The following is a 26,411-nucleotide window of genomic DNA, read 5'->3' as shown; positions in this document are numbered from 1 at the left end:
TCGCTTTAACCCATTTTTAAAATCAGAAATATACATATTTCCACCTTGAAGCCATTTAATGACTTCAATTCCAACGCACTATGAGGCAGCCACTTTTCTTGAAATTTGCTAAATGGATAAACTTTTGTCCTGAAAGCAAATAGGTGTTTAAAGTGTTTTTTTTTTCTTGTGAATTCTTGATGGTGCCCTTTTGATGTTGAATTAAGCTTTGATCACATGACGGCCTTGCATACATTTCTAAGGCACATGACATCCAAATGCAAATTGATTTGTCGATTAAGACTAATAAGATGAGGGAGGCGGTATTTTCACTCTCTCCACCTTGTGACCATGTTGGAAGACCCACCCATTATATAATCACTAAAAGCTACTGGACAGGAACAAAAAGCAATTTAAAATCAAATGGACTGTTGACCCTCAAGGGGCTTGGAATGCCAGGGGACCGTAGTTATATTACAAGTGTATAAAGCTCTGGTTGGACTCCATTTAGAGTAACTGGGCACTGCACCACAGGAAGGCTTTATTAGACTTGAGGGAGATACAACAACAACTTGCATTTTTATTAAGGAATAAACATCCCAAGCTGCTTCACAGAAATGTTGTAAAGCAAATGTTGACACGCAGGTAAGACAGTATTAGGGCAGATTGTCAAAAACTTGGGACAAAGAAGTAGATTTTAAGTAGCATTTTAAAGGAGGAATTTATTTTCAGTAATTCAAAGGATGTGGGCTTCGTTGGCTAGGCCTTCATTTATTGCCCATCCCTAATTGCCCTTGACAAGGTGGTGGTGAGCTGCCTTCTTGCACGGCTGCAGTCCACGTGGTGTAGGTGCACCCAAAGGAATTCCAGAGGAGATTACAGATACAGCGAGCAATAAGGCCATGGGAGGATTTCACAACAGGCTCGAGATTTTAAAAATCCAGGCCTTGCTTAATTGGGAGCCAGTGTGTGTCGGTGATGAACATGTCTTGCTGTGTGTTGGGACATGGCTAACAGAGTTTTACATAGCCTCAAGTTTACAGAGGGTCAACTGTGAGGCCAGCTAGGAGTGAGTAGTGGCAAAGGTATGAATGAGGGTTCCAGCAGCAAATGAACTGTGGAAGGAGCAATGACGGGTCATTTTATGGTGGTGGAAACAGGCCCCCATGGCGACGGCTCAGGAATGAGGTCGGCAGCTCATCTTGGAACCAAACGTGGCGCCCACGTTGCAAACAAACTGGCAGGGACACTTGCCAGGGAGAGAGGGATGGAGTCGGTAGCTAAGAAATGGAGTTTGGAATGCAGATTGAAGTCAGTTTGGTTTCCCCAGTATTAAATTGCAGAAAATTTCTGCTCTTCTAGCACTGAATTCTTTTTTTTAAATCATATTTTTATTGAGGTATTTGAAAATTTTTTATAACAGTAACATAAACAATGACATCAACATGGTATGATAAACATTTCCCCCCCAGCCCAATCTTCACACACCTCAACCATACAACAACAATCCGCCCCCCCCCTTGGAATACTGCATCTGCTGACATTTTACTTTTCCCGAGAAAGTCGACGAACGGCTGCCACCTCCGGGTGAATCCGACCATTGACCCTCTTAAGGCGAACTTTATCTTCTCGAGACTGAGAAACCCAGCCATCTCACTAACCCAGGTCTCTACACTCTGGGGCTTCGAGTCCCTCCACATTAACAAGATCCGTCTCCGGGCTACCAGGGGGGCAAAGGCCAAGACGTCGGCCTCTTTTGCCCCCTGAACCCCCGGCTCTTCTGACACTCCAAAGATCACTACCTCCGGACTCGGCACCACCCGTGTTTTTAGCACTGTGGACATTGTCTGAGCAAACCCTTGCCAAAACCCTCTAAGCTTCAGGCATGCCCAAAACATGTGGACATGATTTGCTGGGCTTCCCATGCACCTCGCACACCTATCTTCTGCCCCGAAAAACCTGCTCATCCTAGCCATGTGTGCCCGGTGGACTAGCTTAAATTATATCAGGCTAAGCCTGGCACAAGATGAGGCGGTATTAACCCTGCCTAGGGCATCCGCCCATAGACCTGCCTCTATCTCTCCTCCTAGCTCGTCCTCCCACTTGCCGTTAAGCTCCTCCACCGGGGTTTCCTCCGCCTCTGAAAGCTCCTGGTAAATATCCGATACCTTCCCCTCTCCCACCCAGGTACTGGAAACTACTCTATCCTGTATCCCCCATGGCGGCAGCAGCGGAAAGGCCGGCACCTGTTTTCTCAGGAAGTCGCACACCTGCAAATACCTAAAACCATTCCCTGCTGGCAATTAAAATTTATCCTCCAAGGCTTTCAAGCTGGGAAAGCTCCCATCTATAAATAGATCCCCCATCCTTCTAATTTCTGCCCTCTGCCAACTCCGGAACCTGCCATCTAGCCTACCCGGTACAAACCTATGGCTATTATAAATCGGGGTCCAAATCGATGCTCCCTCCACTCTCTTATGTCTCCTCCATGCCCCCAGATTCTCAGAGCCGCCACCACCACCACCGGACTTGTGGAGTATCGGGCCGGCGAGAACGGAAGAGGTGCCGTTATCAGTGCTCCTAAACTGGTGTCTTTACATGACGCCGCCTCCATCCACTCCCATGCCGACCTCTCCCCCCACTACCCACTTCCTAATCATGGCTATATTAGCCGCCCAGTAGTAATTACAGAAGTTCGACAGCGCCAACCCTCCCTCCCCCCGACTGCGCTCCAGCAACACTTTCTTCACTCGCGGGGTTTTACCCGCCCACACAAAGCACAAAATAATCTTATTCACCCGCTTGAAAAAGTTCTTAGGGATGAAGATGGGGAGGCACTGAAAGAACAACAGAAATCTGGGGAAGACCGTCATTTTCACGGTCTGTACCCTCCCCACCAGTAATAGCGGGAGCATGTCCCATCTCTTAAAGTCCCCTTTCATTTGTTCTACCAACCGGGATAGGTTTAACTTGCCAAATTCCCCCAAGATTCGCATTACTTCCTCCATCCCCTCCAGCGAGTCCGAAATGTACAAGAGCAGGTCAGCGTAGAGCGAGACCCGGTGCTCCACCCCCCCCCCCCCCTCCCCCCAAACCCACCCTTTCCAGTTCCTAGAGGCTCTTAATGCCATGGCCAATGGCTCTATGGCCAGAGCAAACAGTAGCAGAGAGAGGGGGCACCTTTGCCGCGTCCCTCGGTGTAGTTTAAAATACCCCAACCTCAGCCGATTCGTACGCACACTCGCTACTGGAGACTGATAGAGCAACCGCACCCAGTCAATGAAGCCCTCACCAAACCCAAACCTTCCCAGCGCCTCCCAAAGGTAATTCCACTCCACCCGATCAAAAGCCTTCTCCGCATCCATCGCCACCACCACCTCCGCCTCCACTCCTTCTGAGGGCATCATAATAACATTGAGCAGCCTTTGAACATTGGCCTTGAGTTGCCTGCCCTTAACAAATCCCGCCTGGTCTTCCCCTATCACCCCCGGGACACAGTCCTCTATCCTTGTGGCCAGTATCTTAGTCAGCAGTTTCTAGCACTGAATTCTGGACCATCAAATCTGATCATTCGGAAGTAGCGATTAAGTATTGAGAGAGGCGCCGATTAGGTGGAGCTGGCTGTCATCAGTGTACATGTGAAATGTGATACTGTTTTCAGTTGATTTGTAATCCTTCAAGATATCGACATTCCTCCAACACTGGCCTCTTGAGCATACCTGACTTTAATTGCTCCATGATTTGGTGGCCATGCCTTCAGCTGCCTTGGAGCCCAAGTCCTGGAATTCTCTCTATAAACCCTTCAACCTTGCTTTCACCCCCTCTGTTTCCCCCCCCCCCCCCCCCCCTCCGATATTCCTTAAAACCCACCACTTTGAGAAAGCTTTTGGTCACTTGCCCGACCATTATCCTGAGGTGGCTCGACGTCAGCTCTTATTTGATAAAGTCCCGCTAAAGTGCCTCGGGGTTTATTTGTAATGCTAAAGGCACGACATAAATACAAATTGTTCTCGATGAATGTTTTCTGCTGAAGTAACTGGAAAGGACATGTTTAGAAACCGCAGACAAGTGATGAGTAGCGTTGTACTCGAGTGTAGCCAAATTTAATTCTGATTTAGGTTTGTTCTTTTCTATAATGTTGGCAGTGGTTTTTGCTGATTGGAGGTGAGGGCTTGCTGCAGTAGCAGTGCACTGAACCTTTTGTTAATGCTGTACTCCAGGGCTGTCTCCCTCTTGTGTTGATGTTTGATATGAAGGAAGATATTGACGTGGAGCCACAGCGGATCACTCAGTTAATGGAGCAGTTGGATGTCTTCATTAGCATCAAGCCAAAGCCCAAACAGCCCAGTAAGGTATGGATTACTGATGAACTTTCTCTCCTTACCAAACTCGTGGTTTCTTTATGAATTTGATCTGATAAAATTCAAATAACTGCATGTAAGAGGAAGGAAGGATGCCAAGAACAAGGGTCCAACTGAATAGAAACAACAGAAACTAGAGTACTAGGCCCCTCGAGCCGATTCCAGGATTCAGTTAGCTTTTCTGTGAAGAAATGCCTTCTCATATCATCCCCTGATCGGTCTAGCTCTAATTTTAATGATCTGGCCACCTGGTGCTGCACTCCACCAGGGGAAACTGTTTCCCTCCAACTAGCCTACCAGATTTTTTTAATGATCTGATGCACCTTCCATTGTTCACCCCTTAATTGCTGTTCTCTATAGATTAAAAGCTCAGTCTGTGTAACCTGTCCTCATAATATAACCCTTTTAGACCTGGTATTATTCTCCTCTGCACCAAGGCCAAAGGTACATAAAAATTTGGAGCAGGAGTAGGCCACTCGGCCCGCGAGCCTGCTCCATCATCCCACAAGATCATGGCTGATCTGCTGGTAGCCTCAACCCCACATTCCCGCCTAACCCCAGTTACCTTTCACCCCCTTATCAAGAATCTATCCAACTCTGCCTTAAAGATATTCAAAGACTCTGCTTCCACTGCCTTTTCAGAAAGAGAGTTCCAGAGACAGTACCTTCCGAGAGAGACACTCTCTCCTCATCGTAATCTTAAATGGGTGATTCTTTATTTTTAAACAGTGACCCCTAGTTCTAGCTTCTTCCACAAGGAGAAACATCCTTTCCACATCCATCCTGTCACTACCCTTCAGGATAATATATGTTTCAATCAAGTTGCCTCTTATTCTTCAAAATACAGCGGATACGTCCAGTAAACCATCCCAGAACTGCTTCCAGCTCATTTGCATCCTTTCTAAATAAGGAAAACAATACAGTACTCCAAATGCAGTCTCACCAAAACCCTGCATTACTGAAGCATAGCCTCTCTGATTTTCTAATCAATTCCCCTCACAACAAACAATAACATTCTCTGAACTTTCCTAATCGCTTGCTGTACCTGCATACTAGCTTTTTGTAATTCAGACACTTGGACACCCAGATCCCTCTGCATCTCAGAGCGCTGCAATCTCTCACTATTTACAGTATGAAGTCTTACAACACCAGGTTAAAGTCCAACAGGTTTGTTTCGATGTCACTAGCTTTCGGAGCGCTGCTCTTTCCTCAGGTGAATGAAGAGGTCTGTTCCAGAAACACATATATAGACAAATTCAAAGATGCCAAACAATGCTAGGAATGCATTCTCTGGATCTGTAAAGATTTAATCACCTGCTAATGCTCGCATTCCTAGCATTGTTTGGCATCTTTGAATTTGTCTATATATGTGTTTCTGGAACAGACCTCTTCATTCACCTGAGGAAGGAGCAGCGCTCCGAAAGCTAGTGACATCAAAACAAACCTGTTGGACTTTAACCTGGTGTTGTAAGACTTCGTACTGTGCTCACCCCAGTCCAACGCCGGCATCTCCACATCTCACTATTTAGGTAACAAGCTTTTTTATTCTTTCTGTCAAAATGTATCATTTCTGACATTATACTCCATTTGGCAGATCTTTGCTCACTTACTTAACCTATCTATGTCCCTTTGTCCTCTTCACAATTTATTTTCCGACCTATCTTTGTATCATTAGCAAATTTAGCAACCATAGATTCAGTACTTCCATGCAAATCATTTATATAAAGTTGAGGTCCCAGCACTGATTCCTGTGACACACATCTTACCAACCAGAAATGTCACATTTATGTCTACTCTTTGTTTCCTTTTAGCATACAATCTTCAATCCATGGCAATATGTTCCCCCCTACACCATGAGATTTTATTTTCCACAATAATCTTTCATGTGGCACAAATGCCTCCTGGAAATCAAAGCACAGTACATCCACTGGTTACTCTTTATTCACAGCAAAGAACTCCAATAAACATATTAAACATGATTTCCTTCTCTCAAAGCCATATCCTTCCAGCGATACAGGAACAAGTGACCAAAGGCACTCAAGGACAGTGGAGAGTATTGACAGCATTTATAAATCCTTGTACATAATCCTGTTTGTAACTGCTCCTTGAGTTTGGGTTATATGTGCCCAGCCTTTCTCTCTGGGGTTGATTCAGCATATTCCCAATATCTCTATTATTTATTGGAGAATTACACAAATAGTGTGATAGCCCAATGTTCATGTAATTTTCAAGTAGATTCTGGGATTTTTAATCCACTGGGCTGTGTGACATTGAGTTGTTTATGGAAGACTGTGTTGATGGGAATGGAGGGGAGACCGAAGTGGAGGCACCCAAAGGATGTCTTCACCTGCATCTAACTATTGGATAACTACGGGTAGACTATTTAGAAATAAACTTTGACTCCATAAGATCACAAGGCGTGGGAGCAGAAGTAGGCCATTCAGTCCATTGATTCTGTTCTGCCATTCAATGAGATCATGACTGATCAGTTCTGATGACCCTCAACTCCATATTCCTGCCAGGTTTATAATGCTTTCATTTTGCAGGATAAGTGACCGAAGGAAAACCAGACACGTGGGAAGATTCCAAAAACGCCTCCTTCAACCCACCAACCCCGCACCCATTTAGACTCCACCTCAGAATACATTTTGACACAAAGCATGGAACCAACCAGATACCTGGACTCTGAGTTAGCCTATTGTTCTGATCCCCATGGATCATAAACCAAAAACACTGAATTTACCAAATGATTCCAACAAAACTGAACAAGATTTGAATAAGTTTAACTTTAGCAACAAATCAACATAAATTAAACATGAATTAATAAATATAAGTATAAATTGCACATTAAATAGCAGATACAAGAGATAAAGCTCACAGGTTTGCTGGGCAGTCCACTCAACATTTATGGCCCAATTTCTGTCACAAAGTTATTCAAAGCTCTGAACTTCTTCCAGTAAACTTCCAGCTCTTTTTCTTCCAGGACTTATGCAGCAATCGTCAACGAACAGCAGTTCCCAGCCAACCTGAAGTTCCACAGGCACAATCTTCTCTAAAATGACATAATTCTGCAGAACTTCCTCAGCTCTGCTCATAGAACATAGAAAAATACAGCACAGAACAGGCCCTTCGGCCCACGATGCTGTGCCAAACCTTTGTCCTAGATTAAGAACAAATTAATCTACACCATATTATTCTACCGTAATCCATGTACCTATCCAATAGCCGCTTGAAGGTCCCTAATGTTTCCGACTCAACTACTTCCACAGGCAGTGCATTCCATGCCCCCACTACTCTCTGGGTAAAGAACCTACCTCTGACATCCCCCTTATATCTCATGATGGTCTTGATGACACGGATTGACAAAACACCTTTTATCCGAACCTTCAGTAGTTATCCTCTGCACTCTTTGGCCGGTGTTGATTAATTTGTTCCTTTAAAATAACTGAAGCAGCGACTGTAGCATTACTTTTCCATTGTCTTCACTTCCCAATCCTGCCTTCCTATTCACCTTTTTCCAACTGTACCACTGAGTGATCTGAGCTTGTTTTGTAATAACCTCGGTTCTAGAAAAAAGTATAGCACAAAAACATCAACAGTAATCTTTATATGGTGGCACAGTAATTAGCACTGCTGCCTATGGCGCTGAGGACCCAGGTTCGATCCCGACCCCGGGTCACTGTCTGTGTGGAGTTTGCACATTCTCACCGTGTCTGCGTGGGTTTCACTCCCACAACCCAAAGATGTGCAGGGTAGATGGATTGGCCAGGCTGAATTGACTCTTAATTGGAAAAAAATTATTGGGTACTCTAAATTTATTAAACAAAAAGTAGAGAGGAAGGAAATTTTCCCCTTATGCGAGTGGTCAATAACCAGAGGGCATAGATATAAGGTAAGGGGCAGGATATTTTGACAGGATTGGAGGAAAACTGTTTCATCCAGAGGGTGGTGGAAATCGGGAAGTCACTGCCTGAAAGGGTGGTAGATCCAGGAGCCCTCAAAACATTTACGCATTTAGATGAGCACTTGAAAAACCATAATCCCGGGGAGAAATGAGAGGCGGAGTTGGGAGGGGAGATCAATTGGGGAGAATGGAGTGAGGCACATCGAAGGGTAAACAGGATCTCCTCTTGTGCAAGGATGAGCCTGATATAGTTTGGGGTGGTGCACAGGGTGCGAATGAGTGGGTTCTTTCAGGGGGTAGCAGATGAGTGTGAGAGGTGTGAGCGGGGGCTAGCGAATCGCGTGCACATGTTTTGGAGATGCGAAAAATTGGGAAGATTCTGGCGGGAATGTTCACTGTCTTAACCAGGATAGTGGAAGAGGAGGTGGACCCGGACCCTTTGGTGGCGATATTTGAGGTTTCAGGAAGCCGGAGCTCATGGAGAGGAGGAAGGCCAAAGTCGTGGCCTTCGCCTCTCTGATTCCACGGCGGCGAAATTTGCTGGAGTGGCGGTCAGCATCGCCACCGGGGGTAGCGGCATGGTTGGGCGATCTGTATGACTTCCTGCGATTGGAGAAGATAAAGTATGAGTTAAGGGGCTCTTCTGGGGGTTTGAGGAAAGGTGGGGGATGTTTGTGACCGTGTTTGAGGGGCTGTTCGTCGCAAAGGGGGGGGGGAAGGAGAGGAGGGGAGGGGTGGGAGGGTGAAAAAGGGGAAGAATATGTACAGACTGCATAGTTGATTGTTGGGAAGTATGCTTCCCGGGGTGTTTATTTGCTGTAACCTGTTTTGATACATGTTTGTAATAAAATACATTAAAAAAAAAAAAGAAAAACCATAACCCACCCTGGCTGACCTTCGACCCACCCCGGCTGACCTACGTGACACATGCCACGTTCGCTAACCTTGAATACAAAAGGGGAGCTTGCTTGGCCCTCACAATCTCACTCCAATCAGTTTCACAGGAGGAGAGGGCAATGTGTACATCAGATGCAGAGTTCACCCAGTTCCTTTGTGCTGTCTTCATCTTTGTGAGAACAGAAAATCCAACCTCGCACATGTAGGCCATCATGAAGGGCAATAGCAAAAAATACTTGTTTTACTCAGCAGTGGATACTCCTGGGAGATGCCACTCCAGAATGCTGACAGCCTCATGGACTTTGTGTTTTTAAAGTGCTTTCGCAGGTCAGGTGCAGCAGCCTGATCTTTTCATTTGGAATCAGCTATAAGTTGACAACTGACTCTGGAATCTCAACTTCAAAAGGAATTTTTCAACCAATACTTCCCTTTCAAAATCTGAAACTTCTCTCATTTGCCAGTACTTCCCTGCATGTTACACACATGGGCTTTGCATCCTTGTTTGCATTGGCACAATTGACAAAACCATACCTTAAGAAATCATCTTTATACTACTTTGTTCCCAAGTTAAGTTTCTTCTTTGTAGGCTGTTAACCAGAGGCCCTGGAACTCTGTACAGAGTTAACATGAGCACTACTCTGTCCTGTCCTGGACTCTCCTGATCAGCTCTCTCCAGATTCAGATGTGAGATCCTGGCCAGTAGGTACACTGCCTATTTGTGTCTCTGGCTGTCTCTTTCTTGTAACAAAATGATTCATCTTCACAGTCCTCTTGCCTTGCTTGCCAGCAGCTAGAAAATGGGATAAGCTCTCCTCCATGATTTGGCGCCAAAAGCACATGCATATAGAAGATGCTTGACATCAGGTGTATACGCAGGGTATGCGACCTGCTCGCTGCTGCTGCTAATGGCCAGAAGACTGCACACAACCTTATTTCCTTCTCATTTAAAAGATGGTGGCAGCCGCCATTCTCAATAAAAATGCTGTGCAGCAGCCAATCGCTCCGTGACCACCCGCGGGACGCGACCCGCACTTTTAAAAACAGACCAAAGATGTGCAGGTTAGATGGATTGGCCATGATAAATTGCCCTTCGTGTCCAAAAAAAAGGTTAGGTGGGGTTACAGGGGTAGGGTGGAGGCGTGGGCTTAAGTAGGGTGCTCTTTCCAAGAGCTGGTGCAGACTCAATGGGCAGAATGGCCTCCTTCTGCACTGTAAATTCTATGATCTATGACATGCTGTGCACCTTCTCAAATGGTCATGTCAGAAGAATTATGTGTGGGGGATGTTTACTTTGAGGTTTGTAGCTCCTATGTAGCTATATAGTCTTGTGTACCTACAAAGGCATGCCTGGTGGCTCAGTGGAATATAATTTATGTGGTTTCTCATCAGAAAATTTATTTTCCAAGTGTTGCCAGACATATCTGACAAATACTTGTGTATTTCTCTGGGATCATTGACTCATTTCTGTCTCAACATCAAAATGCAAGCTAGTTGGAACTTACACTTATTCAAATCAAAATCAGGGATTATTTCACCAAATATATCTTATCTATGCCAGCACATCAATTTTGGCTGCATAAGCGTGCGGGTAATTTGTTTCACATCTCTCCATTAATTGATTTCAGGATTTAAACCACACTGCTCTCTTCCTGATGTTCGAGTGCCAAGCACCATGGTCCAATCCCAAATGCATCTGCTGGCCCAGCATTTGTGGGGCGACAACATCAAGAGTTCACATTTTGTGTTCCAATATGACCCTTCTCCATAAGAGTCAGACCCACAGAAGAGTCATATTGGACTCGGGACGTTAGCTCTTTCTTTCTCCACAGACGCTGCCAGACCTGCTGAGTGTTTTGAGCATTTTCCCTTTTTAGTTCAGATTTCCAGCACTTGCAGTCTTTTGCTTATATTTATTAAATCTGGCGGCCGTGCGTTTCATACTTCCAAACAAACCTGTGGAGCAATGGTCTTCAGCTTCAATTGTTTCAATTCCCCTGCTTCCTCCTCCTCCTCCTCAAGACCTGTTTCATCGGTTGTGGCTGAAACATGTGAACTTGTCTCCTATTATTTGTGACATCAATTATCCATTTAATTGTGCTTAATTGTGTGAATGTTAAAAATTCACAATGCTGTTTTTAAGGTGGTATAAATTTGATCACTTACCTCTCGTTCTCTCTTGTCAGTCAGTGATTGTGAAAAGCGTGGAGAGAAATGCTGCAAATATGTATGAAACAAGAAAATGCCTCCTGGGTTTGGAAAACAGTGGTGTTGCTATGACAACAAATGCACCATCAACAATCACCTGCCCCATCGGGCTCTCCTGTCATGGACTCGACATCCTGGCTTCAGCTGGGCTCGGCCTTGCTCAGTTAGGTATGCGGGTATTTTGATACACTTTGCAGGACTAATGCAACATGTGTACTGTTACCTTACTGAGTCCTAATCTATATCAACAATGCAAGATTTCTAGATCATTGAAATTGTTTTGGGTCTATGCACGTTTAAGCAATATTGAACCAGGCAGAGATGGTGGTGTTGTAGTAATCATAGTCATAGAGGTCTACAGCATAGAAAATGCCCTTCGGCCCATCACGTCTGCACTGGTCAAAAGCAACCACCTAAGTATTCTAATCCCATTTTGCAGCACTTACTTGGCCCATAGTCGTGTATGCCTTGGCATCACAAGTGCGCAACTAAATACTTCTTTAATGTTATGAGGGTCTTTGCCTCCACCACCTTCCAGACTCCCACCACTCTCTGGGTGAAAAAGGTTTTCCTCAAAGCCCCTCTGAACGTTACCTTAAATCTATGCCCCTGTTCATTGATCCCTCCACTAAGGGGAAATGTTTCTTCCTGTCTACTCTAGCTCTGCCCCTCATAATCTCATACATCTCAATCATGTTCCCTCTTCTGCTCCAAGGAAAACAGTCCCAGTCTCTTCATAGCTAAAACTCTGTAGCCCAGGCAACATCCTGGTAAATCTCCTCTGCAGCTTTTCCTCCTATCACATCCCTCCTATAATGTGGATTCCAGAACTGCACGCAATACTCTAGCTGCGCACTAACCAACGTTTTATACAGTTCCAGCATAACTTCCCTGCTCTTAATGGCTAATAAAGGCAATTATACCATATGCCTTCTTAACCACTCTATCTACTAGTCCTGTCATTGGACTAGCAATCCAAACTATTTATCTGAAGACACTGGTTAAAATCCCACCATGGCAGCTGGTGGAATTTAAATTTGATTAATAAATTTAGAATATGAAGCTAGCCTCCGTAATCATGGCCATGAAACCATTGTCAATTGTTGTAAAAACCCATCTGGTTCACTAATGTCCCTTAGGGAAGGAGACCTGCCATTCTTACCTGGTCTGGCTTACATATGACTCCAGACTCATAGCAAGGTTGTTAACTTGTGACTACCCTCTGAAATGGCCTTGCAAACCACCGAGATCAATGGCGATTAGGGATGGCCTTGCCAGTGATGCCCACATCCCCTGAAGGATTGAAAGAACAATGCAATTTTGGAAATTGGAGTGTGCACAGAATCACAGTACGGGGTGGGGGGGGGGGGGTGCAGGGGCACTTAGTACATGTCTAGATTTGTGGCCATTATCTCACTATAGTCTACCAATGTTATGATATAATGTAACTTTAAAAAATATATATAAATACTCTGTGATGGAAGGGAAATGGGAACTAAGCTCCTGGACATTTCCTGAGATACAAAGGGAAGGGTGCAGTCAGGCAAAACAAGATCAAGGATGCCAATGTGGGTGAATGTGAGGGAGAACATAAAATGTGTTGGTGTAGTTTCACTCATTTAAAAAAAAATAAAAAAATTTAGAGTGCCCAATTCATTTTTTCCAATTAAGGGGCAATTTAGCGAGGCCAATCCACCTAGCCTGCACATCTTTAGTTTGTTGGGGCGAAACCCACGCAAACACGGGGAGAATGTGAAAACTCCACACGTACAGTGACCTAGAGCTGGGATCAAACCTGGGACCTCGGCGCCGTGAGGCATCAGTGCTAACCACTGCACCACCGTGCTGCCCTGGTAGTTTCACTCATAGTGTCCGTGTGACAGCCAGTCAAACTAGGCGGTCGCCTAGAGCAGCAGAATTGGTGCTCTAGTTACCATAACTATGAATCCATTATTCACCTAATACTCTTGCACCAGGTCTGTTCACTCCCATCACTCGCAGAAGGTAGGCCAACTACTGTAATACGCTCGACATATTCAATGATAATCCAATTAGTATTAAGGGCAGCATGGTAGCGCAGTGGCTAGCACAGCTGCCTCGTGGCACCGAGGACCCCGGTTCAATCCCGGCCCCACGTCACTGACCGTCTGGAGTTTGCACATCCTCCCTGTTTCTGCATGCCCCTCACCCCCACAACCCAAAAATGTGCAGGGTAGGTGGATTGGCCACGTTAAATTGTCCCTTAATTGGAATTTGTTTTTCGAAGTAAAATAAAAAAAAATTCTTTGCCTCAATCCTCATAGCATGTATTTGACAAAGAGCAGAAATGTGCAGCTATAAGAAGGTCTGAGTTGCAAGAACCTATTTCTGATAGGTTTGCATTAAAAACTTCAGTGGGGAGCTGTGCTGGATGGACCACCAGCCACAGGCAAGTTGAGACAGTCCTCTCATAATGGTCAAACAATTCATCTCAAATCTTCCAACTTTTAAGTTTTGCCAGGGTAAAGATTCCAGGAGAGGATCTTCCTAGACTTTCGCACTACCAGGGACTTTCCAGCCCTTGAAACTGAAAATCGCTGGTTGGGGCCGTCCAGGTTTGCGATGCGCAGTCCTGCCACACACAAGGGAGAAGTGTGTGAATCTTTGGACAACTTCCATCAAATTGCAATCTTGCAACCAAAGCCAGAAAAAATCGACTCCTCTTTATAAGAGACGGATCCTTATAAGAGATGTTGATGGATCCTTTTCTTAATTCATCCAGGTATCTCCACGGTATCTCCCCTCATGATCCCATCAACAACACAAGCGACCCTGACCAGTATTTTGCTGTCGGGCCTGCATGGGTATGGCCAGAGCACACCATCACCACCTCCTGGTCTAGCACCCATGGATATCCAGATCAGCACCTTATCCCCGGAGAGTGATAAGACAGCAACGTCCTGCATCAATGGCCATGTTAAGGTAGGGTGAAGTGTGTGAATCCCCGGATAACTTCCATTGAATTGTAATCTTGCAACCAAAGTCAGAAAAAAGGAACTTTTCTTAATAAGAAAATAAGCAAAATGTTGATGGATTGTTGGGTCAATGCTTCGGTTGGATGGTCAGAATAATGACCGGGCAGCTCATGAATGTTTGGCACCTTAGGAATCTTGTTAACAAGATATTGAACTTTAACCATCACGATCTACAAAGGAATATGAAACCCGAGTCACCACGTGTGAGTGGACCTATTCCTGTAGGTTGTGCCCCTGGACCTCCTGCCTCTAATGGGCCCTCCGTGCTGCTTCCATTGGCCGTCCATCTTTACTGCCAAACTGTACCAGATTGGAAAGTGAAGTGACTCTGCATAACCAAATTTAATGATTCCTAACAGTCAATCAGCCACACATCCTTTCCCCCTCCATTGCCACTTAAAAAATGAAAGTAAAAACAATTGCTTTCATTTTGTAAATTCTGCTTTGATTTTTGTCCTGGGTGATGTTCACATCAGTGTTCATCTTCAACGCTGCTGAGTCTCCAGGCACACCCAGGAAGGTTAACAATGCTACAAGTAATATTTTAACTCAAACTGATGTTTCACTGTGCGACTGTTAATCTCACTTGCCATAATTGTTGTCCATTCTGTCTGAGGGAAAAGGGATTTAAAAAAAAAAAAAATTTATACTGACGCTCAGTACTGAAATAATGTCTCGGGTTTCAAAATCTGCACCTCTTACACAATGTACGTTTTTCGGAAGGCTTGACTCGTATTGGGCTTTGTTTCAGAGGGAGTTCCAGGTACCTTTGCCATCTCTGTTGGGGATCTCGGCTATTTAACCTTGTGTGGGTCAATATCATAGCCAAGTGTGACCCTATTCTCGGATTGGAGTAGTACAGCACTGACTGTGGCTATTTGGCTCATCCAGCCTGTGCTAGATGCACACACTCACTACATGGGCTTTCACATGGCGGGAGTGGACAAACTGCTTCCTTTTTTTGTGACTCTTCTCTACAAAGCACCTTCGACCTTTTATGTAGAATGCAGCTAGTTACGTCAACCACTGTGGCAACCGTTTAACCAATGATATGGAGTGAAACAGGACCACAGAGAGGGAGAGTAAGTGGGCAATGGCACAAAGGGACTTTGAGCTATGATGATAGTCACAGAACGACTGATGCTCATGACAACAGATAGAAAACAATAGAGAGAAAATATCAATGTCAGAAATAGTGTTAAAAAATGGACGGATTTAAAGAGAAGAAACAAAGTAAAAAAACTTCCATTTATATAGCATCTGTCAGATTTTCAGGATGTTGCAGTGTTCTTAATAACCAGGCAACTGGTTTCTGAGCAGCAATGAGGTAAATAACCAGCTAATTTACTTTAGGTGCTCTTCGTTAAGTGTGGAATGTTGCCCAAGACACTGGGAGAACTACAAAGATTTCTGTTGATTTTAACATCCACCTGACCAGGCAGGCCAGCCTTGGTTTAATGACCCAGCACCTCTGACAGAACAGCACGCTATTAGTGCTGTACTGGTGCCTCAACCAAGACTAATGTTCGAGCCTTGATCCACAACCTGCTGGCAAGAACAAGGAGATCAGAGGTTATATGGGGAGAAGGCAGGAGAATGGGGATGAGAAACATATCAGCCGTGATTGAATGGTGGAGCAGTCACGATGGGCCGAATGGCCTAATTCTGCTCCTATGTCTTATGGTCTTAACATGAACATTTCTTAATTAATAAGGGGATCAGGGGGAATGTGGAGAACACGGGAGACTGTGGATGAGAAAATATCAGCCATGATTGAATGGCAGAGTAGACTCGATGGGCCAAGTGGCCTAATTCTGCTCCTGTGTCTTATGGTCTTATTTGCTGATTCCCTCCTTCCTTTTGAGGCCTGGGGAAAGAATGCGAATTGGAATGCCCCCATGACTGTTCAGAAATGAATTCAGCGTCGTTCAGGGATCGAATCTTGAACTTCTGTTGGTTTTTGTAGCTTAATGTCATGTGGTCACGGACCCACTGGGAAACCACTGGTCACGGACCCACTGGGAAACCACATTAATAAGAGCAGTTGTTGGAATTAAACATTATTTATTGAAGGGTTATGGAGAATGGGCAGGACGGTGGAGTTAAGGCCAGGATGAGATCAGTTATGATCGAATGGCGGAGCAGACCCAAATGGCCTAATTCTGCTCCTAGATGTTATGAACTTAAGCTGCAGTGCTCAGGAGGATTTTCTATTTTTACTTTGGATGCTGAGGTGCTATTTATAGAGTGGATAGAATGTTGTTAAAGTATTCTCAGGGTAATAAAATGCAACGTAAAATTACCCAGACCAATGTGGAACTAATTGTAAACGGTTATCGTAAGAATTCCAGTGTACAGATATCAATCAATTAGGAATATCAGCAGCATGTCCTGTAGAATTCAACCAGAACCTTTTGTGTTGGCCTCCTGACACTTGAACCCCCCTCCTCCACCCCACTTATCCTTTACTCCGATTAATTGAGTTGGCTTCAAACTGGAAGACAAGGCAAAAGAGTGTTGTGCTGTTGAAACTTCACCAGCGGGTTATCAGTGGCACTGGTGCGAAGATGTGCTTCCTTGCACTGCAGTCAAAATAGATTTTCCATTTAGAAAGATAAGGATAGAAACTTGCATTGATAAAGCACTTCTTATCCCCTCTGGATGTCCTGACGTGCTTTACAGCAATGGAATATTTTAGATGTGTTATCATTTTTGCAAAGTACTGAATGGCCAGTAATACGGAACACATGTATAAACCGCAAAGCCTTCTGTACTGTTTTCCTGTATGACATGAATAACTGAAAGAGGAATTAATTTGTTTTCTTTTCACAGCCTCCAAGTACTATTTATTCTAGAATTTCAACTCCCTGTCTAGCAGATAAAGTGTTGAGCAGTAACCACTCTGAGGTTCCTCAGGAGAATGCACTCGGCCCCCAAGAGCAGTTGACCAGCAAGTCCAATCAAGGGGAAGGTAAATTTCTGATGGAAAACTGCGGTTATTACCTTTGCTCGAATGAGGTTAACCTCTCCTGGAACCCGGTTCAAACCCCGCCCAGGGCCACTGGGATTGGAGTTTCTTTCAATCAGTACAATTTGTGCACTAAGTAAAATTACCCTATCTAGTTCGTTGTGCGCACTGTACAAACTATCATGACTTGCTCATAATCAAGACTAAACTATGCTGGCAACCTTGTTCCACAGGATGTAAGATGGTTGACGTGTAGAAAAGGTAGTGTCACACTGATTGTCCAATATCACCCCTGCGCTCTAATTGGGATGCAGGATGCCAAACTGCAACATCACAGGGACAGAAAATAGTTTTGTTTCATGTAAAATTCTGTCAACATCTTTCCTCGTGAATCAGCTGGAAGCAAAGGTGCGAGCCAACTTGTACTGCAACTTTATGGTTGGCGTGAGGAATCTGTCTTATTCGAAGGAAGGTTGAGAGGGATAAAATATTCTCCAGGAATTTCAGGTTGGGCTTGAAGGCATTCAGTCTGCATTGGCAATGTTGCACCAGCCTGAGGACAGAGCGAAACCATCCCAGGCCATATAAGGTAACAGTAGGCATTCTGGGTGCCAGAAAGTTTGGCTCGATCTGGGCAACCCAAAACAAATGGGTGCAGATCAATAGAATCGATGATCACCCGATGCATGATCGAAAGGGCAGGTGTTCTGGCAGTTTGTCTGTGGGTTGTATATTCAAAGTTTGGCCAAGTTCAAATTCCCATCAGGCTGTCTGAGGTTGACTGCAGTTTGATTTAAAATGTCCAATTCCCAATTTAAAGTGTCCAATTTTATTGGGCCTAAAATTACACTATGTAGTTATTAACTTACAAGAAATATGTACATATATAATAAGAATGTTCAAGCCAGGAGCTGTCTCCATGCTTGCTTGTGCACATGGCTCAGTCCCACACTTGAGTTACCTTGAGGTGTAGGTGATGGGCTCTCTCAATAATAATAATCTTTATTAGTGTCACAAGTAGGCTCACAGTAACACTGCAATGAAGTTACTGTGAAAAGCCTCTAGTCGCCACATTCCGTCGTCTGTTCGGGTACAGAGGGAGAATTCAGAATTTCCAATTCACCTAACAGCACGTCTTTCGGGACTTGTGGGAGGAAACCGGAACACCCAGAGGAAACCCACACCGACACTGGGAGAACGTGCAGACTCCGCACAGACAGAGACCCAAGCCGGGAATCAAACCTGGGTCCTTGGCACTGTGAGGATACTGTACTCCTTCCCAAGTTAACTCTTAATGTGCCAGATAATAGACTGCACTCGTCCCACAAGTCTTCATCCAATGTATGTCGAACCATTCCAGATTACCCCATGAGTTAACATTGTTATTATTGCCCCATCTCCCCCCTTCAAGTCTCAGAGTTTATAGATTCAGGCAATTGGGAGTCATTGTAATCCTTCCATATCGCATTGGCATTTGATTTGAGGAGTGGTAGGCTCTGTTGTTGCAGGTAAACTCTGTTGATTTGGAGGTTATTCTGGAATCTAGGAAACTTTGCATCCATTCCTTGGTATTGAACCGCACTTTATCGATTCGACAGTCATGGAGATAGATGGATGTTTCCCTTTCCTGGTGTTGTGGGCTGGACGAACCGTTGTGCTCGTCCCCATAGTGTTTTTCTTTTCCTTTTATCCTGTGGGTCATCCTGATGTCCTCTGTGATGGAAGATAGCCATTCCTGATACGAGGATATGTCTTTTGTAGTAAGCTCACATTTGGTTGTGTGGTGTGCTGTCGGTAATGAACAGCTGAAACCTGGTTCCAGTACTGTCTGCGGCACTGTCATGCAAGCCGGAGTTGCAGCGTTTGCTGTGCGGTTGAAGCGTTGACCTCATCAACAGCCCTCGGAGTCGGAGATCGAGTCTCTGGCTGTTGCTTTCTTATCAATCCTCCAATGGAGGCAGCATGGCAATGATGTGAGTTGTTGCTTGGTCTGACCGTTGAGAGTTTTCCAACACATGAGGTGAAAATGGACAGATCCGCTTGTTGGAGCTCTTGGGAACTTGCAGTTCTTTATAATTTATGACGGTAGTTGATTTGACGTCTTCTACCGTTTCAAGGCAATTCAGGGCATTTCTGTTCAAGAGAGAAAAGGTCTGGTTATGGACGATGAAAATCAGCTTTGAGGTTTATTTGCTGCCATACCTTAGTGGTTACAGAACCATTCCTATGATCAGAAGTCGGATTCCTCAGGTCCCATAGAGTGATGAGTCTGTTGTTCAGAGCCAGAGGTCTCTCAGCCATGGTTCTTTATCCAATACAAACATAACACTGGTTCCCGAGTCCAATTTAAAGTTTGTGAGATGGCCGTTAACCAAAATGTCTGCATTCCAGGATGTAAAAATCCAGGATCTTTGACCTCGCCCAAGATGCGCAACTGTGTGTCCTCTTATAATAATACAATAATCTTTATCGTCACAAGTAGGCTTACATTAACACTGCAATGAAGAAACTGTGAAAAACCCCAGTCGCCACATTCTGGCGCCTGTTCGGATAGACAGAGGGAGAATTCAGAATGTCCAAATTACCGAACAGCACATCTTTCGGGACTTGTGGGAGGAAACCGGAGCACCCGGAGGAAGCCCACGCATACACGGGGAGAACATGCAGACTCCACACAGACAGTGACCCAGGTGTAACAACATCAGCGGGATCTCCGAGGTCATTGTATGTACCAGGGTGGTCGGGCTCTGGGCAGGATGGTACCCTGGCACTCCTGGCACTCCTGCTGGCAGAGCCCAGGTGCCAGGTTGGCACTGACCGGGATCGAGCCCAGGGGTGATCTGTCTTCATGAGGTGGAGATGGCTTTGAGTTTGAACATCTACATAGTGAAGTCTTTCCAGCTTTATGTAAGTTAACTGTAAGTAATGATTAACTAGGATAACTAAGACCTACTGAATGATAACCGACACATTACAGCAAATGAACAAACCCAAAACCTTACAAGAAGTGCAGCGAAAAACTAAAATCCTGCAAGACCAAAGAAAAATTTAAAGAAGCATTCTGACATAAGGAAAAGCTGGAGAAGCAGAGGAAAATCGCCAAGGAAAAGCTCCAAAAACAAAAGGCTCGTAAGCTGAAGGTAGAAATATCAAATTCCTCATTGCAGCACAAGATTCCATAGGATCTCTTTTGGAAGTTCCATTTCAACTCCCAAGAGTGCAGAGTGTGTGTGTGTGTGTGAGGGTTGACTGAAGGTTCACCTAGGGTGGCAATCATAGAGTCCCTACTGTGCAGAAGTGGCCATTCGGCCCATTGGATCTTCACCGTTCCTCCGAAAGAGGGACTCTCCCCATACAATTCCATAAACTAACTTGCACATCTCTAGTCTCTAAGGGATAATTTAACATGGCCAATTTACCCAACCTGCACTCCTTTGGACTGCGGTTGGAAACCGGAGCACCCGGAGGAAACCCATGCAGACACGGGGAAAATGTACAAACTCCACACAGACAGTCACCCAAGGTCAGAATCGAACCCGGGTCTCTGGCACTATGAGGCAGCAGTGCAAATATACCCTTGAGACAGCCTGGGGTGGCCAATATGTCAGGATTTAGCCCAAACTGGATAAACATAATTTATAAATAGAATTTTTGAATTCCCAATTGCAATTGTATATTGCAGTTTTGTGTGTGATCTGAATGTAAACCCAGTATTATAGGACAATGAGGTGACTGTGTTGTGCCAAGTCGGTCAATCTGGAATCCTTTCCTCACCCCTGCCCAACTCTTTTTACCCTAATGCCACACCTGCATTCAAGATTAATTGACTTGATGGGAATAACGGCACTCAAGAAAAATGATTGCATTGCTTGATTAAACTAATGTCAGTAACTCTGAAATTTCCACATCGTACATTCACAAGAGCTGAAGCATTTGCTGAAATGGTTTTCGTTCTCTTTGTTGCGTTGTGTTGACTGCGGTACGAGTGACGTCGTTTTGAGGTTGGGCTTCAAGGTTCTGCCGCTGGTTTTTCAGGTTCCAACGATGCTTTTGTGGAAGTGGGCATGCCCAGAAGCCCTTCACACTCGGCCAACAGCAGCGAATTGAAGCAGATGCTCAATAGTTCCTCCACCCCGGTGGCAAAACGACAGACCTTGGAGTTGCTACAGGGCACGAAGAATACCCATCGGCAGTAAGTACTTTAGGAGACTGTGGTGCATACTGCACCCGCACTCTGCAACTTGATGTCAGTTGAGCACTGTCTTTCACTGGCCATTATGCTGGGGAGCATGGCTCTCTACTGTTCATGAAAATATATTATTTACAATATATTCCACAGACAGGGTGCAGGGTAAATTTATCAGAATTTTCCCAGGGAGGGTCGTGATGTGGAGAGAATAGGAAAGTTCTCCTCAGAGCTGAGAGAGTTGAGGGGAAATTTAATGCAGGTATTTAAAATTATGGAAGATTTTTTTTTAAAGAAGAGTACATTTGGAGAAATTCCCAACTGCTTTATGTTTTATTTAAAAGTGATTCATCGGGAAAGTGTTTACGTAAATTCTATTATGTTATAGGAAAAAGTGCTACAAGCTAAATTCCCCTCACTCCATGACTGATCTTGGTTATAATTTCACATGGGGCCCTGTCGCATTCCAGGGTTTTTGATTATTTTCCCATGGGAAGGAACCGGTGCGTTTTCTGCGAATATGTCACTTTGAAGTTAAGTTAAATCAGCAGCCGGAGGATGGGCAGTGGAATGCATTTGAAAGTTAGATAAAACCGTTTTGGAATGCTGGTTTTTGGGATTGGGAAGGTGCCAAACCAATCCCAGTAGATTACTGTGGGGGTTCAAATCACGCCCCTGCTCCCACCCCCATTACCTTAGTCACCCCACTTATTGTTGGAAGAGCAGGACGTAGTGTCTCAAGATCCACACCCAACAAGTGGAGATTGACAATCCTCCCAGACAATCCCTTACTATGGGGCGGGTTTTGGATCAGCTACCCAAGAGGCCAGTCGGTGAGTTCCAAGCGGGTTAACTTTAAGGAAAATACGTGCCGCGGTTTAGATAACTGACTCGGTTCCACAAAATGTTTTGTTTCTTAAGCCCACTAAAGCAGTCAATGTGACGTGCTATCCTTGACTTGAAATCAGTTGGTTAAAGTGAGATTTGACTAATGCAGTTACCCTATATGTGCCGACTGTACAGCTATTTGTACCCGGTCTGAAGTGCCGTCTATCCACCTTCAGGTCACGCTGTGCTATAGTTAGACAGTGTGCTGCACGGGGTAAACTCCTCAGCACAAGACTCAGGCCCACTTCCCTCAAGGGCCATTGCACCTCTTTCCCAGGCAATGTCTAAGCCAGATTGAGAATTGGAAATATATTAACAGTGATAATTAACAGCGAGGGGGGTGGGAGAGTAGGGTATGTTTATTGAATTGTTTGGTTGTTTTTCTGATTCTGTTTGTATATTTGAAAGTGCCTTGAATAAAAATGTTTTTTAAAGAAGTGATAATTAACTAAGGAAAAACTTTCGCCATTCAAGAGGACAATGGATGATTATTTTACTAGAAAGAATGTGCAAGAAGGTACGGGCTAAAGGCAGGAGAATGGCACTAAGCCACAATGCCACAATGCTCAATTGGACAGCTGGTGCAGAAACAATGGGTCAAATAGCCTCCTTCAGCACCATAACAATTCTGTGATTTTTAATTTTATTGTTAACTGCTCCTAAGTGGGTTGGATGGTAGGGGGTTTGGGTGGAAATCAAAGCTAACAAAATCAATATCGAATACAGGACAAAGACTTTTCACCCAAGGTGGTTAGAATATGGAGCTTGGTCTCACAAGGAGTGGTTGAGGTGAATAGTATGGAAGCTTTTAAGGGGAAGCTAGCTAAACCCATGAGGGAGAAAGGGATAGGAGTATATATTGTGAGAGCGCAAGATGAAGAGGGGTGGGAGGAGGTTCATGCGGAACATAAACTCCAACATAGACCAGTTGAGCTGAATGACCTGTTCCTCTGCTGTAGCTTCCATGTTTGCTAAGGTGAATGTAAACATAGAAAATTAACTCCTTGCAAGAAACTAATTCTGATGGATGATTTTTGCCTTGTAGTACCTCGGACAGACTGCTGTCAGATTCTGACTCCAGTGCCAACGAGGGCAGCACCACCGATAAGCGGGCCCCTGGGAGCGAGCGGGCAGCAGAAAGAGCTGCTGCTGCCCAACAGAACTCCGAGCGATTGCGACTTGCTCCTCAGTCAGCATATGCAAATATCCAGGTAGTGCCACTGATGGGTGTGCATCTTACAAAATAAAAAATATAACGAGGCACTCGATTTCAATCAATGTGGCCCATGTGCATCTGTGGGAAAAAGCGTGTTTACTAAAGATTTGAGAGAACTGTGTTTAGGTTTCAGCTTGATTATCTGCCATTGTTCAAGGTTAGTGTGATTTGAAGCTCGTAACCAAGCTAAGGGGTATGCCTCTGGTGGCTCGCTGGCTAATCGCCCTGCCCTAAGCACTAGGCAAGTTCAGAGTTCATTCCCTATTCTTTGTTCAGTTAGTTAACTTCAGCCCAAGGCGGCAGTTAGGGTCTTACAATTGGTCCTGGTCACAAACATGATTGAGCAACTTCAAAGGCCATTTAAGAGTCAATGCTGTGGATCTGGAATCACATATAGGCCAGACCGGGTGAGGATTTACCTAAAGGACATTAAGTGAACCAGATGGGGTTTTTTTTGCATCAATTGATGATAGTTTCATGGTCGTCTCGACTGAAACTAGCTTTATATTCCAGGTTTAATAATTGATTTTAAAATCCACCGGCTGCCGTGGTGGAATTGGAAACCCTGCCACCAGGAAATTAACTTGGGCCTCTGGATTACTCATTCAGTGACATTGCCACTGCACCATTATGTCCCCTTTTACTTCCTACACTGAATTTGGACCACGTCACATACTGTTACGTTGGTGTTCACTGTCCAGGCCACCTGCAAAGGGAGGTCCACGTGTAGTGGTAAGGACTAAGTAAAAAGAAAAAAAATAGAAGGTATCAGCTGTGGCTCGGCAGACAACGCTTGCCTCTCTCTCAGAAGATTGTGACTTTGAGTTCTAGTCCAGAGACTTGAGCACAAAACCAGCCTGATATGCCAGAGCGGTACTGAGGGAGTGCTGCAATGCCATCTTTTGGATGGTGTTTAAACCCAGCTCCGTTCAAGCTGATCCTGGGGCACTATTTTGAGCTGGGGAGATGTCCCCGGTGTCCTGCCAATATTTATCCCTGAACCAATTTCAACAAAAGCGATTACCTTTTTATTATCAAATGGCTGTTTGTTGGACCTTGACGGGGGGATGGCACGGTGGCACAGTGGTTAGCACTGCTGCCACACAGCGCCAGGGGCCCAGGTTCAATTCCTGCCTCAGGTGATTGTCTGTGTGGAGTATGCACTTTCTCCCTGTGTCTGTGTGGGTTCACTCCGTGTACTTCGGTTTCCTCCCATAGTCCAGAGGTTAGGTGGATTGGCCATGTTAAATTGCCCCTTAGTGTCCAAAGGTTACAGGGATAGGGCCGGGGCTCTTTCTAAGGGTCGGTGCAGACTCAATGGGCTCAATGGCCTCCTTCTGCACTGTAGAAATTCTATTCAATGTGCGAATTAGCTGCTGTGTTTCTTGCATTATAACAGTACTTTGGGACATCCTGAGAACATGAATATGAAAATGCACGTCCTTTCTTTTTTCGCCTGTCTTCAAAACACAATCGTGTTGCTTGGGTTCAGCCTGTGGGTGTGCAGCATTACTTGGGTGTTATTTTATACCCTACCCACATTGAAAGTGGTGAACTGGGATTTAATATTGAAGATTACATTTTTAAAATCAGTTTTGATGAATTGGTTTGTGAGAAAATTTGCTTGTGCTAGAATCTTAATATTTCTTGGTAACGTGAAGTTGCATAAGACTGTTCCCTCCGATCTGGCAAAACTGCAGAAACACCCAACTATGTATATACCCAAGACTCCCATTTAAAGCTGAAAGATCATTTTGTTTGAGCAAAGCAGAGATATTTCAAACAAGTTCTCACATTTGTATTGGGTGGAAATGCTACACAAGATTTTTAGTTTGTGCTGTTTAACCTTATTTGGTTGGTTTTGAATGAGCATTTTGGTAACTTTAAAATCACCACATCACGTTATCCAGCTCCTCCCAGTTCCCGTCTTCGGTAGAACTATGAAGCATGGTCAGAGTGTTTATCCCTGGAGAAATGGTCATGTTGGAGTGACATTTCAGTGAGCGCTATTAAGCCATTGTGTCTCTTTATCACTTTCAGACCTTTGACTATGAACAGAAGAAGCTGTTGGCAACGAAAGGTATGTGGTGGTGACAGTGACCTCTGATCCTTGTTTTTTGTCAACAGTTGAGAAAGCAATTCTTCCAAACTGGTGCTTAGTGGTTGCTACGAGTTCCTGTAAAGACTACTGAGTCTGCCTCCAACACACAGACCATCCATACGGAATTGTCTTTGTTAAGTGTGTGTTTAAAAGGTTGGCAGCACATTTAAAGCTCTTGCTTCTGGGCGGAGGGTACTGAGTTTTAATAAGCAGCTAAGGCCATTATATTTTTACACTGGTCTATAGTGATGACCGACACCTGGTGTATGGCCATGCACATTCCCCAGTTCCTGAGTCATATGCCAAGGGTATTGAAAGCAGATGAATCCCTACGTAGAACTTGCGTAAATGCTTTAAGTGGCGCTTCACTCAAAAGATAGGGCAAGAAGCTCTTGTGTTGCGATAGAAAGGGATATAAATCAGGAGAGAGGCAGAAAGAGTGCTTTATGTTCCTTCCCTTGGTATATCATGGCAGAATGCTTGAGAAAGTGCAGTCCAATTCTGTTAAACAGAAGTGAGGGAAGGAAAAAAAAACCGCAAGACACCTGTAGACTTATTTGAAAGTTGGCCAAGATATTCAGTGATATTTTGGGCACAGTTTCCCCAGCAGTCAGAGATTTTAAATGGTACTGGAAAGTTGACAGCAGTGCAAATGGAAGAGAACGAGCAAAACTAACCAGTTCAGAAATATG

General features: G+C 44.6%; 1 protein-coding gene across 3 annotated transcripts in view; it reads left to right on the top strand.

Moving 5' to 3' along the window:
• Positions 1 to 26,411, top strand: part of LOC140393004 (protein bicaudal C homolog 1-like) — a 398,646-nt gene that overhangs the window by 336,262 nt on the left and 35,973 nt on the right. For all 3 annotated transcript variants that reach the window (XM_072478914.1, XM_072478916.1, XM_072478915.1), the window contains 7 exons: positions 4,200 to 4,331; positions 11,325 to 11,514; positions 14,108 to 14,307; positions 17,193 to 17,331; positions 21,364 to 21,520; positions 23,448 to 23,613; positions 25,659 to 25,698. In XM_072478914.1, the coding sequence (XP_072335015.1) occupies positions 4,200 to 4,331; positions 11,325 to 11,514; positions 14,108 to 14,307; positions 17,193 to 17,331; positions 21,364 to 21,520; positions 23,448 to 23,613; positions 25,659 to 25,698 (1,024 nt within the window). The remainder of the gene's footprint in view (positions 1 to 4,199; positions 4,332 to 11,324; positions 11,515 to 14,107; positions 14,308 to 17,192; positions 17,332 to 21,363; positions 21,521 to 23,447; positions 23,614 to 25,658; positions 25,699 to 26,411) is intronic.

Source organism: Scyliorhinus torazame, chromosome 16 (assembly GCF_047496885.1).
Source record: "Scyliorhinus torazame isolate Kashiwa2021f chromosome 16, sScyTor2.1, whole genome shotgun sequence".
Taxonomy (NCBI): Eukaryota; Metazoa; Chordata; class Chondrichthyes; order Carcharhiniformes; family Scyliorhinidae; genus Scyliorhinus; species Scyliorhinus torazame.
This window is presented reverse-complemented; position numbering and strand designations above follow the sequence as displayed.